A 15,560-nucleotide genomic window follows, 5' to 3' on the forward strand; every position below is an offset into this window, starting at 1 on the left:
CTTTTCTTTTTCAGGTGTTAAGTGTCCATGGTTTCTGTTGAGAGTACATTTTAAATGCTTTTCTATTACCATCTACTTTAAAATGAGCAAAACATGCCAGTAGATTATGGATAAGCTTTAGGTAGAATCTACTTTTCATTTATGTTTTGTGTAGGTCAAATGAAAATAAATGCCAGAGAAGCACACACACATCCTGAAATATACTGCGGTCTGTCTGGGAAAGCAAAGTCAAGACCATTCAAAAGCTCTGAAGTAAAGAACACCTTAATTTTGACTGTAAAACAAGTTTTCCTTTTTAATCTACCTTCACTGGCATCATGCAGCAATCCTCAGCGTGAGGCCCTGAACCTGACTCTCCCTGAGAAGCAATCTTGGCTCTCTTTGGATATTTGACATGGATCTAATTATTGTGGTTTTTCTATAGATCATTCCAGAAACACACAACCAAGGCTCAGGCGGAGCTCTTTGGTGGGGGTAGAAGAGGAAGGGGCGCAGGCAAAGCTTATGATTACTTGCCATGGCCTTATCGTAAACGTCCACCTGTAACTTCATTCACACAGTGAGAGCACCTAGGCCTCTGTCATCTTTAATAACTCAACCACCATTATGTGATCCTGCCTCTAAATCACTGGAATATTTTAAAAGTAAGATATATGGAGCGGAAAGTAAGGATATTTATCTAACTTTGCATACTAAAGATAAACTTTTGAGTTGGCAGTCACGATAAAAATGAAAAAAAAAAAAAAAAAGCATTGGTTATAGCTTTTCTGAATGAGACACCAGTGGAGATCTTTTCACACTGTGCTCTATGGCAGTAGAAGACTTCTGGACTTCTGAGGTTTAAGGGGCAAGCAGAAGTCACATTAAGCCTTAAATATAGTATTAAAATGAGACTACGCTGACTCTTCTTTGCTTAAGAAAAAGTGGCTAAACTTTTCTGCATGAATGTATACATTCCCCTCCTCCTATCCCCACATAGCCTATATATACATATTTCTGTGATAATCAAATTTAAGATGAAAAATCCATCAAGGGTAAGCCTGAGCAAAAGTAACTATAGGGCAAGTCAAATTAAATTCTTATGATTCATTAAACAGCCATTAAAATAACCCATCAGGGCTAAGCTATTGGGGTGGTAAGTGGTGCATCTTTACATCACCAGTGAATTGCTTGGCGCTTTGCCCTGCAGGCATCGTTTCTATTGGGAATCACGCAGGAAGAAAGAAGCACAGACGGGAGCCTCTTCATTCCACTGTTGGGGAAGATTCTTAGAAAGGAAGGTGTAACCTGAAGATGGAGTGATTTCTGTGCTGGGACCCAGACTTTGGCAGAAGGCTCTGGCAGGATAGACCTAGTTGAGCACGCTTTGTACATGCGCAATGCTCCATCTAGCGGTTAAGTGACCCTAACGTTAATGAAAAGGAAAATCGTCTTTTCTGGCCCCTTATGCTTCCGAACGCTCCACCACTTGATTGGAGCAGCAGGAGGAGGTTTGATGCTGTAGGCTATTTGGGGGGAAGAAAAAAATCTATTTTCTTAGAAGCCATATATTGACCCCAAATTAGTGGGGAGGCGGGGGTAGAAACACTGATATTATAGTAATTATGCAAGCCAGAGAGGTTGCCAATTGGCAGTGTTTGCCCCAGAGTACCTTTTTCCATTTTCGTTTATTGAGGTATAATGCACACAATGTCGTACACAAATCTTCATGATACATTTTTACATTTGTAAAATTTTGCATACATATAATCTGCATAATCACCACCTGAATCAAGATAGAGGATGTTTCCAGCATGCCAGCAGCCTCCCTCCTGCCCTGTCCCCTCAATCCTCCCTCACAGATACCACTCTTCAGAGCCCTGTCACCATAGATTCGTAATGACGTCATTAAAGTATGTACTCCTAACCCTAACCTCTGGGAAAGGATAAAATCCTGTAATCACCATTTTAATAGTTTGCCCCAAAGGGGACAGTTTTCTCATCAGAAACATTCTGTGGCTAAACAGAGACACCATTTCCTGGGTTTGCTGTTTTTCAGAATCCAAGTGGCATAATGTCTCTCTCCTCAATCTCAATTCCTCATATATTGTTTTCCTTACCAAGCTTCTCACTGAGAGATATAGCTCTTTGGTGCACTGATTGTTTTTTCTCAATTGTCTCTGCAGGCAGCCAAGTCAATTTTCAAAGAAATCCCATTACTTTTGAGTGGCATTTCAGAGGTGCCACTGATTGTCATGGCAAAGCCTGTACATTCTGATGCAGTGTTTCAGAAATTAATGTGAATATCATGTCACCAGCGACTGCATGACACTCTGTTCATAATAAGCCAAGCAAACTGCAATGGTGAGAAAGGTTCTCAAACTTATAATTCAGCAAAGGCTAATTTATAATGCGTAGCATCACGCAGTCATGGTTGCCATTTCTACAGGACCTCTTTCTGTTCAAATGAAACTAAATTCCCTCTGAAGGTCAACATGTTTAATATGTCAAGAAGCAGAGCTGGTTCTGAAATAAAATTATTGTGATTATTCCCGAGTTGTCTTGTGCATATCTATTTATTTGATTACTGAACAAACACACAGTCAATCAGCCATCAGGTCCAGTGAGCAAATTACTTCGCAGTGTTTTGCAAGGTGCTGGAGATAGAAAAGCATAAGGTATGTAAGGCCTCCCTTGCTGTCGTGGAGTTCATCTTTGTTTAGACCTGTTGTCCCGTGGCCTGCAAACTGTGTATAAAGACATGGCTGCCTCTTGGAATAACAAACAAGGCAGGAATATACACATTATCCTAACTTATTCCTTTTTATAAATAACTTGTATTTTGTCCTAATTATTTGTCATGGATTTGGAAAAGAGAAGAATATAAAGAAGAAAATACAAAATTCCCTAATCCACCAAAGAAAGAAAGTCTATAATGGCTTTAATTCCTTCCAATGAATTATAATTCTCTTACTTTTTCTGTGTGTATGTGCAAATATATATTTATTTTATGGAACTGAGATATTATGATTTTTCTCTATCATAAGAAACTCTTGAAACATGTTTAATATTGTGAGTAACTTTATAATTTCTGGAATATCTTCATAGTTTTTTAACCACTACCTGTTATTGGAGATTTTGATTGCTGTTTTTGAAATAGTTACAGAGATGTAATGCCTATTGTTTGAAATGAACTGACTTTTTACCATACTTAACAGCCAGAACTACCAGAATAGGGTTAAATAATAATGGTGATGCTGGTTGTCCGCCGTGGTTTGTTCCTAATTATAAAGTCAGTAACTCTGGTATTTGTTAAATATTATGACCACTGCTGAGTTGAGCTGGATAAAAATCATATTAAGTGCTTTAAGTTCCAAGTTTTAAACATCAGCAGTGGAGAATTGAACATTGCCAAATGTCTTTCAGTGCAGTTGGAATAATTAGGTTTGTACCAATTTGGCCTATGGACGTGTGATAATTATATTAATAGATTTCCTAATGTTGGTCCCCCTCCACCAGAATGAATACTACTAGAGTAATATACTTTTAATGAATTGTCAAATTCAGCTCCATACTATTGATTTTAGGATTTTAAATCCATGTGTATTGAGCATTGTTCTTGAGAGATAACTAATACGGTAGGGTTAGAGACACACTCTGTTTGTCTCATTCTGGTCTATGAATGCAGGTTGCTGAAACTGGGCATGGGGAACCTGTGTATGTCTATTATTCATTCTCCTTTTTTTCTTTACCTCTTGTCCCAACTCAAATAAATGTGGTTTTTTTTTTCCTTTTGTGAATTCACTAAGTACTTTTCTTAACCTCTCTCAAAGCATTCATCACACTCTTATCTTAAAATTTTCTGTGTATGTGCCTTCTGTTCTTGTATGAGTGGTCCGGGTCTTACATTCAAGAGTTTTCCATCCCTCCCCCTTAGTCACAGAGTGTTGTCCACCTAACCTCTCCTGAGGGTCCCGGCAAAGCACTGCAGGGACAGTTGGTGGAAATACACTTCGATGAGTTTTGTCAGTCCACTTAGATCTCCAAACCAGCCCATCACTGAGCTAAGGAGGAAAGCAAGGAAGTGAGAGTAATTCCAAAATTTTGTGGCTACCATGCTTCTGTGTGGCAGCAGTATGAGTCCAGAAGGCATGAATCAACTTCCCTAAGGCTTAGGAGCAGATACAGCAAGGATGAGAGCCAAGCACTGAAACCAGCCATCCTGTATCTGCCCCAGGTGGCTACTCCATCCTGGTCCTGATGCTGGATGACAGAGGGAACCAATTACTTCACATACTTCCACCTGCCTCGAGTACATACTCTTACAACTAAGTATATTCATTATATTCTAATAATTAAAAAAAAAATCCTTCCAACACTCATCTCAAGACATCACTTCAATACGATATCTTTCAGTTGCCAGTTCTTTCCCAGGGGAAGGCTTACAAAATTCAAGACCCAGTACAGGCTCCCCTACTAGACTATAAACCACTTGAGGACAGGGATTAGGTCTTAAGTATATTCTCACTGTGCTAAGCATATAGTTTAAACTTAACTAGTGTTTCTGGAATTAATTACTCTTTTTTTTTTCTTGCAATGTAATGTTATTAAATGGTATTCCTCACACTTATTTAAAGGCCAAAAGCAACTTCAAGGATGATACAGGCCTTTTAACCAGTAGTGAGGAATAGAATCAATTGAAAACGTAATGAAAATTAATGGAAGAAATGACAACAAAATTGAATGGGAACATAAGTACACTATTCAAGCTAGAATCCAAAGGAATGTTATGCCACCAGGGGAATCGTTCCGGTGATGACTCTTCTAAGTACCTTGTCACCCTTCAGACCATCCTTGCAGGGAGTAGTCAGTGGATATCATTGACTTTGTGCTTCTTTGCAGTAACTAGAGTTCCTTTGAAGGCAAAGTGAAAAGCTGTGTTCAATGATTACTTTCTCCTTTTCCTTAGGGTGTTAAATACCACATTATTTGAAAGTTGGGAGATTGTTGGACCTTACCCTTCCTGGTGGGTTTTTAACCTACTGCTGTTGGTAATACAAGGCTTGAACTGCTTCTGGTCTTACTTGATCGTAAAAATAGCTTGCAAAGCTATTTCAAAAGGCAAGGTAAGATAAAACTCACCCTTTCTAATATGTCCCAGAAAATTATGGTTTTGTGTTCTTCTAATCAATGAGAACATTATTTATTATTTAGAATTTCATCAAAACTGTTTTTTCTCCTTCAAGGTTTAGCATAACCTCTTTGAAACACAATACAAACTTTCATTTTCTTCTGTTCAGTTGATTGTTTTACATGTAGCATCGCTTTGCTGAATGATCTGCATTTATAATTTTAGATTCAGTGGAGGTATATTATTTGTTGTGTTCCCACTCTCTCTTTCTCTGTCTCCCTTGGTTCTCCTCTGATTATACTTATACCAAACAGAAATTTAATAATTCTTTTATTTTATGAGAAAGGGTTGCTTGATGCAGTATGACCATTTATGACTTTGTCAGTAAAAATTTAGTTAAATCCCTTTGGTTAAAAATGGGCTCATGAAGCTGATTTGAATAAAGCTTCCCAGGCCTCAAGCCCTCTGTGTAGAGCAGTGACTTTTCTGGAACGTTCTCTGTGACATTTTCTTACTTTCATTGTTCGTTCTCTTCCTTCTGCCAACCTGGAAGTCTGGGAAGTGGAACCCTTTACATGTAAGTTTCTGACATCTCTCTCTCTCTATGCCAGTCCTGGGTCCCACGTTAGCCCATTGGCGGGGCACTCCGATGCTTTTGTTTCCATGCATATTGTTCTGTCTAATCTGTTGGCGCTGCCTGGAGGCTCTAACCGAGGCGTGGCTCCCACCAGCTGTGAGGGATGCTAGGGACAGCTCAGTTAGTGACCTTTTGTGTGAGCTTTCATTCTGCTAAATTTTGCATGATCCAACGGAGGAGATGGATTTCTTTCATTGGTGTTCAACATGTCAGCTAAAAAACAGAAATAGACCAAAGTGAAGTAGGAGAAACAGAACTAAGTTGGGGAGAGGATCAATGCAGTCCAGAAGGGAGGCCAGAGCATTGGCTCTTTGCCAGGGCTGCCCTGGGCAGCGGGGCAGCACGTGACCGCTTTGTGAGCCCCTTCCGCCGGGGCTCGGGACATCTAGTCACGTACTATGAAGCCAATTCTCGGCATCAGCTCCTATGTAAATACAAAATATTTTGAGCAATGAATTGTTTAAAAGCAAAAGTTCATTTTTTCTCTGTGACCTCGTACTCTTTAAAATGAACATGTATTTCTATTTTAAAAGACGCTCCTGTCCTCATTTGGATACAAATGAAATCAATGTGCACAATACTGTCAATATGATAATGGTAACTGAAGATGCAAGGAGGCTGTAGATTAGATGATTTGTGTCCTTATTGCATTGCTATTTCCACCAGATACACTGTCTTCTCTCTAGTTTACTCCTTCAACTTTATTAGGAGACAGTCAATTTTATTTCAGATCTCAGGCTTCAGAATATCTTAACTACCTTTGCTGTTCACCTAGGACAGTAAGATTCATCTTTGGCCATGAGTTGTGGACTCTATTTTCCTGTGGGTTATTTTGGGATATTCTAAATCATTCCTTTCTTTGGAGGTAACTTAAGTATAGATTTTTTTTCCAAATGCAATTAAAAATAATCTTACTAAGCATGCAAATGTAAATTAATCGCTCTCTGAAACTGGAGTTTTCTTTCCTATTAGCAGCTTAATTTATGACTAATGGATTTCTAAACATAGTAGGGCTTTTATTCCAATGCTGTCTTTGTGACCCATTTTTTTTGAAGTTAAAGTATCCTTATAATCTAGTCATTTTGGTGTTTCAGTATCTAAATCTTCTTGGAGATGGTCCTTGTGAGTCTCATCTCATCTCAAGGGCCATCGGAGTGAGGTCCATTTTTATGTATTTACTCAGTCATCTCTGCTTAGGCTGGAGCAGCAGTGCTCAGCTCAGGACTTTCTCCTGTCCCCTCCCCACCCCACCTGACGGAGGTGACGTTCTCCTGCAGTGATGGTGGCTTCTCAAATTGGGAGGGCAGTGGATTCCAGGGTTATCCGGTTGGGGGGTAGTGGTGACAGAGAGGATGAGATGTGGAACCCAGTTCATTCTGAAAAGCCTCCCAGGAGATTCTGCCAACTTCCCAACCCACCTCTTAGACACTCATAAGGAACTAGACTGGGAAACTTTCTATGAAGCCAAGCAAGCCACCAGGTCCCTATTGCTACCCCCCTCCCCCACCCCACCCCCGCTTAGACAATAAGTAAACAGCACGCAGTTACTCAAAGGTCTTAAGGCCTGTGGGGTAAAAATGTTTACCATGATGTAGACATAGAGTAGGAGGTTCAAACTCTTTCAATTTTAAAAGCAGTAGAGTATTTCTGTAATTTCTTCCTACATTACCTCCTTGTGAGACAGTATGATTTTTTTTCATCCTTTATGGTAACATATAGATTTATATCCTGGTGCCTTACTCATGACTTGTAGAGTCTGAATGGAGGAGGGAAAAACCCTGAAATGATGGGAGCCAATTCATGATGATCGAGCCAGTAGATTTTTCTTGGGAAATATTTTCAACTAGACCTCACCCAGCAAGTGCCCCAAATGCCTCCTGCTGCCATTAGTTGTTATGTGGTATACAAAACAAAATTTCTACTTAATTCTAGCAGACAAAAAAGAAAAATTAAATCATCAAAGAATGCATTAAAAAGCCAAATAAGAATGATGTTTTAGTGTACAGAGCTAGTGAATATCTCCATTAGTGTAGTTAATTAAGAGCTGACTTTAGGGACGTCCCTGGTGGCTCTGTGGTTAAGAATCCGTCTGCCAGTGCAGGGGACACGGGTTCAAGCCCTGGTCCAGGAAGATCCCACATGCCACAGAGCAACTAAGCCCGTGCACCACAACGACTGAGCCCGCACTCTGGAGCCCGTGAGCCACAACTACTGAAGCCCACGTGCCACAACTACTGAAGCCCACGCGCCTAGAGCCCGTGCTCCGCAACAAGAGAAGCCACCGCAATGAGAAGCCCGCACACCGCAACGAAGAGTAGCCCCCGCTCACCACAACTAGAGAAAGCCTGCACGCAGCAACGAAAACCCAAAGCAGCCAAATAAATAAATAAATTTATTAAAAAAAAAAAAAGAGCTGACTTTAAATGATTCTCAAAGAGAATGTGATCATCAGAGAATAAATGGACCCATTTGTACCAAATTCCTATAGTGCCCTTCCAGTAGGACCATATGCCACTTTGCCAGTAAGAGTGGGGTTCATGGTCTAGTACATTCTCAATATCCAAAGGTACCTTAAGGAAGTCAACAAAGCTAGCCCCCTGTGATGCCTAAATCCACCTACATTCCTTGATAACTGACTTAGTCGCCCAAATGTCTATCTCCAAAGAAGGGGAACTTATTACTATGGCAATGTTCCTATCCTCTTTGATTTTTTTAAATATTTAGATCTGTTTATCTTCATGTATGATTGTGCATATACTTCTGAGCATGCCATACCTTAACGGTTCCTTCGGAGCTGGCTGCACTCACCTTCTCGTATTCCACAGGTGTCCAAGGATGATCGAAGCGATATTGAGTCTAGCTCAGATGAGGAGGACTCGGAACCTCCAGGGAATAACCCCCATGCTGCGACCACCACCAATGGGACCAGTGGTACCAACGGGTATCTCCTCACTGGCCCTTGCTCCATGGATGATTAATTACTTAAAACTACAAGTCCCAAATAAAGTGAACTGTTTGTTCCTGGAAGTATTTAATAAGTTGCAAATGCAGTTCCTTTCATAATCTCTCAGCACCAGAAACAAAAATTAGGATTATCAAAGCATTTTGAATAGTGCACTGCCATATGTCCTGTCTGTGAATGAGGAAGAATTACCATTCTGTATATGTAGGCATGCTTTATGTAATTGGCACAAGGGAACAGTATTTGCATTTGTACTGTCTTAGAATATTATTTATTTTTTTGTATTTGTTTGTGAATCTGTGGACAAAAGAGGGTTTCCTCACTCCTTTTACTCTCTGGGTTCATGACAGTGAGGGAGACGCTCGATCTGCTTCTACCCCTTTCTATTCCCCTAAGCCAGTCCGCTAGGAGCATTAGCTTAATTGGTCACTTAGAGCAAGCAAATCCCAGTGCAGGATTCTCGTACAGCTCCAAATAGGTTTGCTTTCTTTGTGTTACAGTGCCTGTTTCGAAATGGCCTGTACAGTCTCAGTGAGCTTTCTCCCAGTGTAAAGTTGAAACAGGATGAGCTCAGTTTTGTAATTGTCACTCTTCGTGGTCAATTAGCTGTTCCAATTAAAGACTGTGGTTATTGGAGGACTTAAAAAATTTGTTGTGTATTAAATTGCTTTGGATTAGATGTCATTTCTTATTCACACAGCCAAGATTTCTTCAGTGAGAATGGCAGCTAGCTGGGGATTAACTTTGGAGGTTACAGAGATTTTTTTATTCTCTTTTATGGGATCAGTGCTCTGGCTCTGAAGGAAGGCTTAAGGTCATGGTTACAAACAAAGAAGTCACTCTTCCTACTGGGAATTTGTCCCATGATCTGAGAATAATACAAAGAGAGCAGCAGATTTCAACCAGGTTTTACCACTACCCCTGTAATTAGCGCCGTCTTTTGCCATGTCATGAAAAAAAGAAGCTTAGTATATTTTGGGAGAGAAAAAGGAGACTTCCAAGAGTTGGCAAAAGTCACCTCTAATGCAAAGCACTTTACCGCAACCAGCTTTCAAGAAAGCGCCCTATCTAGTATTTGATCTTGATGTTTTTATTTTTCTGAGCAAAATAAAGCCAATGGGAGAAAGACCATTTTACCCTTTGTCTTTTCTCCTTAAACATAACCCATAACATAACAGAATTTCCTGTTACTAGAAACTGAGCAGTGTTACACTCTAAGTCCTTTTGTTTGCTTCTTTGAAGAACTTGCTCAGTTTCCAGGAATTTTTGTTCAAAGGGAGCTATTTCCAGAAAATAAAAATAAAAATTCTGCTCAGCAATGAGAAAGATTACTGAAAAAATAAGTTTCCATAGTCTCCTACAGGGCAGTGTTATTTATGTATAGATAAGAAAACCATACACATAAACCAAAGATTTTATCTCTTTTCTTGAAACCAGCTTTTTAGTAAGAGGGAATAAAAAGGTATTATAAATACTTATTTCATAAATCAGAAAGACCATCTTCTAAAAAAAGAGTCCCAAACCACAATGCAGTGATATCAATGTGCAAGTCAGGGCTAGTGAAGGGAACAGCAAAATACTAGGAAGTGCATGTCCTGCTCAAAACCATTCATATTCAATTCAATTTTTTTAAAAAATTGAAATAAAGCTTTGTGCCCACAGTGTGCAACATGAGTGTTAATACTTCCAAACAAAAACCTCACGCTGTAATGTTAACTCTTTTCCCACCTGCTTATAAAATAGTGTGTTTTTGGTATGGTCCATAGTAATGATTGAAGAGCCTTGGAAATATGTCTGCTTGTTTATTGAGGAAACAGTATAACTAACTCTTCTTGTAAAGCCTTATTATTTTATTTCACAGAACAGGGATATGTCTAGGAGTGTAATTTGTGGATGGTCATGTTTGTAAGACCGATCATTAAATACCAAATATGCTTAAGTCATCTGAACATCTGCTAAAATGCAGATATATAAAAAGTAAACAGCAAGCATGTTATAGCTGAAAATTTTTGAGACGGTGAAAGTTTCTTATCAACTAAAATATGGAACAGAAGAATGACTCGTGCCTTGCTTTAGTGTCTAGAGCAAGTCCCCTGATGGGTGAAATAAACCAGAGAACCACAGTGTGTTCAACTTTGAATCATCTGACACTTTTAGCACAGAAAAATAATTTCAAAAGATCAGCTTGTAAATTAAAGGTTTAGAAGATTTGCATGAAATGAAGAAAGTTAAGTCTGTCCTTAGCAAAGACATCTGAACAATCTTTTGTTTTTCCCAAAAGTCACTTAGAAGGATTGAGAATTCTCAGAGCCTCTCTGACCAATGGCAGGAACTTAACACAGTCCTCTATGTATCTGTGGATTTTTATTTCATTTTACATTTTAAGGCAAAGAGTTCTTTTTGACTAATCAGAATGGTGTTTGTAGGTCTTTTGAGATGAAGAATAATATATCTTGTCTACTGCTCTCCCATGGTGGCCTGATAAGGCTGAGAGAGGAAACTATGTGAGATTGCCTATCTTCTACCTGTGCCAAGCCATAGCTTTGGAAGTGGATTTTGTAAAGTAAACTGTAGGTTTAGTAAGAGTGTTGTTTCCCATTGATTAACTTAGCCTGTCCTGGTCATATTCAAACTTTCCCAAGGTACAAAGAGATATGTAGGAAGGAGTCTAGGAAAGGTAATATCTTATTCTCCAATTCTATAGCTTTTGTAGATTGATTAGAGGGAGAAAAATGTAGAAAATCAAGTAGAATTTGGCCTTGGGTCAATAAATGATATAAAAATGTGTGATCTATGTATGTACCTGTATGTTTCTCAAAAAAAAACATGATAAAACCAAAATATCACTGACTCGTCCTTATCCATATCCTTTTCATGAAAACCATCTGCCGTGTGCAATAGAAACTTCCCACCTCCTTCCCCACTTCCTGTTCATGGCCCCCCGACAGCTGAGAGTGGTAGACTCCTTCAGCCTCTTTGTCTCAGAGCTAAGATCATGGAGGCCCTAAAGTCAGCATCTAAGTAGTTCCCATTTCCAAACTAAGTGATACGAATGTTGAGAATGGGGGAGCAACTACTTTGGATTGTTAAACTAAGTGTTGGAAAAAATGCACATGATTTCTGCTTCACCCCAGGATTTTATTAGCATCCAACTCCTGCTAGGCTGCTAGACAGATGGTATCCTGAGGTACCATCAGATAATGAAACAGGCATCTAACAAAGATGAACTAGTAAAAAGGATAGGCTCTCCAAAGAAAACAAGCAATTGGGTGAGAGAAATAACTCTTTAGTGGGATAAAATCAGGTCACCTTTAGCCAAAATGGTGGGTAAATCTCAAAATGTCCAGTTCTATTACCAGACTTTCCGTTCTGAGTATTGGATAGCGTTTGAATTTGAGCAAACTAAATGCTTGCACCTTAGGTAGAAAGGGCCTGAATCTTCCACTCTGTATTTTTCAACCTCATTTATCTGGGCCAAAGTAAAAAAATCACATTTCATTCCAAGTTATCTGAGTCTTTACAAAAGAGCTCTTCCAAGAGAACTTTATGGACACCCGTGATTGTTCCCAATCTATTCATGATTTTTGCATTGGTAGTTATTTTTGTCCCCTTCTTGGAGATGTTAATGCCAAAGTTGCCTGAATATTTGAGTGTTTTTTTCTTAATTTGAAGTATGAAAAGCATACAGAATAATTCTGAAGGTATTAAATAATTCTCTTTATCAGTATGTGTGATGATATCACTACGTCCAAAGAAGTTTCAAGAAATCCTTTGGAAATAAGAGGTTAAATGTTTACATTTCATGTGCTATTTGAGATCTTAAGATTCTAATTAGCTTACTTATTTTTCTTTGTCTTTGGCTCATTCCTGCTTTGTAGATAAATATTAGTAGCCCTGAAATGTTCCTAACGTTAAAATAAGAAAAGATCAAATGAGATCAAAGTCTGCACTTGTGTGCTGTCCATGGAAGGAGTACTGTCAGTCACAAACAGTTCACGCAAAATGCAGCAAGATATTTTTTTAAATGAAGTTATTGTTGTCCCCAGAGTAGGGATAGGTTTCTCTTGGTTAAATGAAATTGTACCATTATCAAATTACCAGATAGTAATTAGCACTGGTTCGCTGTGGCCACATTTTAATTCTTCATTAGTAACAGGCCAGAAGAAGGCCCTGTGGTTTGCATTTGTATGCATGGTCCCCTCCCGTCCCCTAGGGGGCGCTCAGTAGATGCCGAGGAGGCCTGTTCTCTGGTCCACTCTATGCTGTTGGAACGCCTCTAACATGCGCTCAGAGGGAGCATACCTGATGCTGGTTTTTATGGAGAAAATTGTGTTAGAGAACATAAAACATCGTAAGTAACTGTTAATAAGATCTGTAGACACCCAAAGGAGAACTTTAGTCTTTCCAACGTGAGTTCAACCTGAAGCCTTTGAAAGGAGCACATTACCAAATGGCCACAAGCTGAGACCCCATCCGATCAAAGTCTCTGCAGGCAGACGGCCCATCATATGGTGTCTCCACAAGACTAGACAGTCTCAAGATTGCCCAGGAAGCAATGCGAGGGGACCACTAGCCTAAGATCTGTCTTATCTTTCACTCACATTCCTTTAAGTCTCCTGGGACTCTTAATAAAAGGCAGCCAGAATATTGTCACTCATCTGCTATCAATTTCCCAATAGCCTTTGGATCAGTTGTGTACCATACTTCCTTCTATGCCTGATTCCATTTTTCCTAAAAAGTATTGTGCCCACGTGAGCCTGTTTTCCTTAACACAAGTCCATGAAAGCTTGGCTTCCTATTTCAGTATATGTTGCATGGCCTGGAAACCAGGGAACAACAGCTGTTGGTGTGATTTCTATGTTAAGTGAAAAATTAGATTTTATAGAGACATTTTTTTTCTTTTGGATCTACAGTAATTTTTTTAAACTGTCATTATAAAACTGCTCTTTAAAATTAGGGGTTTTTAAAGATTAGTTGCCAAAGAGAAATTAGCTCTGTAATAGGAACAGTTATGTGGTGATTCTGGAACTTAGCGCTTCATTAATTTAAACATGGAAAACACCCTCCAAGTTTGATTTCCCAGAGTTTCATAAAGCCTCTGAGCTCATGATTTTCATCACCTCTTTACCCACATGATCAGTTACCTCCATAGCCATTTGGTGTCATGCAAGGGGAAGGTGGTTGGTTTGGGGATTTGATTTTTTCCAACTTGCCGTGAGAAATAGAATAGGTGACAAAACCTTACTTGTTAAGACAATTCAGCGCTTGAGCATCTCTGTCGGAAATGGAATGATGTACTGTTAGCCAATTAGAATTATTTTATGTATTGTTATTATGTTTTGCTGATTTTTATATGAAAATATAATTATTCATTCTTGATCCCTGGAAGCAATCATTATAATGAGGATCATTTTACTTTGAAAACACTTTCATAATAAAGATAAGTATTAAGAGTACAGTGTAAATGCCCTTTTCTGTAAGCACTACCGAGCTTGTGTTGGTAATATGTCACATCTTCCTGGACAAGATTTATCCTCACATCATCCTATGAGTTTCTTGTAAGCCTCCTCAAATCCCAGTAGTCGCTATGATTACAAAAAAGGATGTAATGTTTATACGTTCCATATAATGTTCTATTTATATGTTATTTTGTCGAGAATTTAGCTACGCTACTTGATGGTGGTGTTGCCTCAGCAACCATTTTGTTTGCCACGCAGCCTGCAGGGACCGTAACTTGACACTAGCCCCTCATACAGGTGCATGTCCTGAATAGCAGCCCAGAGTCACAAGCAAATGTAACTCCCCGATATATGACTTCAGCCCTTGTGATCAACAGTCTGTCCTGCCTCCCAGTGCTTGTATGCCTTATGCATCCCTTAGATAAGACTCCCCCAGAGGGCTTACCAAAACCTCCCTCTTTTGGCTTGAATTGACTGATCTGGCCATAGCCCAGGGACCCCAAAGCACTCCACATGTGGACCCTAGTAAAAGCATGTGCCCCAGGTCCTGTCTCTTTCTCTCTGTCTGTACCCTGCCTTGACCTCCCTGTGTGGCCCCTTCAGGTGTGCCAAATATCCCCCCCCCCAGGACCTGTGAATAATAAACCTCTCTATTTCAAGTTCTCTTGTGGTCTGTTGAACTCTGTTGTCGGTTCACTATCCGACACCCTGTGCTCCACTTAACAAAGGTTAATTTAACAAACTCATATATACACACACATACATAACATATATCTATGTTATAGTATCTCTTTGCAAATTAAGATATAAAAGCTTCAAGTTAAGTTTTATGTAGTACTTCATTCTGGAAAAATATCATTTATAAAGATATCAGATCAGATATATCAGACTGTACTAATTTTTCCAAACTATAAAAGAGGCACTTAGGATAAACAACACAAAGCACAACACACACAAAATTGTCCCTCAGAGTATGTGCACTCATAGGAGCTTGGCTGACATCATCTTCTCGGGGTCTATACCCCCACTTTGTTAGACCTTGTCTCCCTCTTTGTCTTTCCTGTGTAACTGTGTCTTCCCCAGCTGCTCTTCTGCTTTAAGCTTATGTCATCTCATATCTCAAGAGCCATAAAAATAGCACTGACATTCAACCAGACACACCCACCACCAGCAGCATTATAAAAAATAAAGCAGACAGCCTATTAAAAATCTTACAAATATTATAACCACTCCCAACAACATTCTGATTCCAAGCATGAGTTATTGTAATAAATTAAACCACCAGAATTTCTCTGAGGTACAGAAAGATAGACTATAAGCAAATGCACCATTTGGGGAAACCAAGAACTTTTCCAGTTCTGTTAACACAGCAGAGTCTAACTCTGCAAGCAT

The 15,560-nt window shown here is 39.3% G+C and overlaps 1 protein-coding gene across 3 annotated transcripts in view; it reads left to right on the plus strand.

The window, feature by feature from the left end:
* The window catches only part of CERS6 (ceramide synthase 6), a 319,455-nt gene extending 305,293 nt beyond the window's left edge, over nucleotides 1–14,162 (plus strand). Inside the window, exons 9-11 of one of the 3 annotated variants that reach the window (XM_057551143.1) lie at nucleotides 4,949–5,105; nucleotides 5,664–5,687; nucleotides 8,573–14,162. In XM_057551143.1, the coding sequence (XP_057407126.1) occupies nucleotides 4,949–5,105; nucleotides 5,664–5,687; nucleotides 8,573–8,725 (334 nt within the window). In that variant the 3' untranslated portion in view covers nucleotides 8,726–14,162. The remainder of the gene's footprint in view (nucleotides 1–4,948; nucleotides 5,106–5,663; nucleotides 5,688–8,572) is intronic. The other 2 variants (XM_057551144.1, XM_057551145.1) reach the window with 2 other exon arrangements.
* The last annotated feature ends 1,398 nt before the right edge of the window (nucleotides 14,163–15,560 follow it).

This window comes from Balaenoptera acutorostrata, chromosome 8 (assembly GCF_949987535.1).
Source record: "Balaenoptera acutorostrata chromosome 8, mBalAcu1.1, whole genome shotgun sequence".
NCBI classification, from domain to species: Eukaryota; Metazoa; Chordata; class Mammalia; order Artiodactyla; family Balaenopteridae; genus Balaenoptera; species Balaenoptera acutorostrata.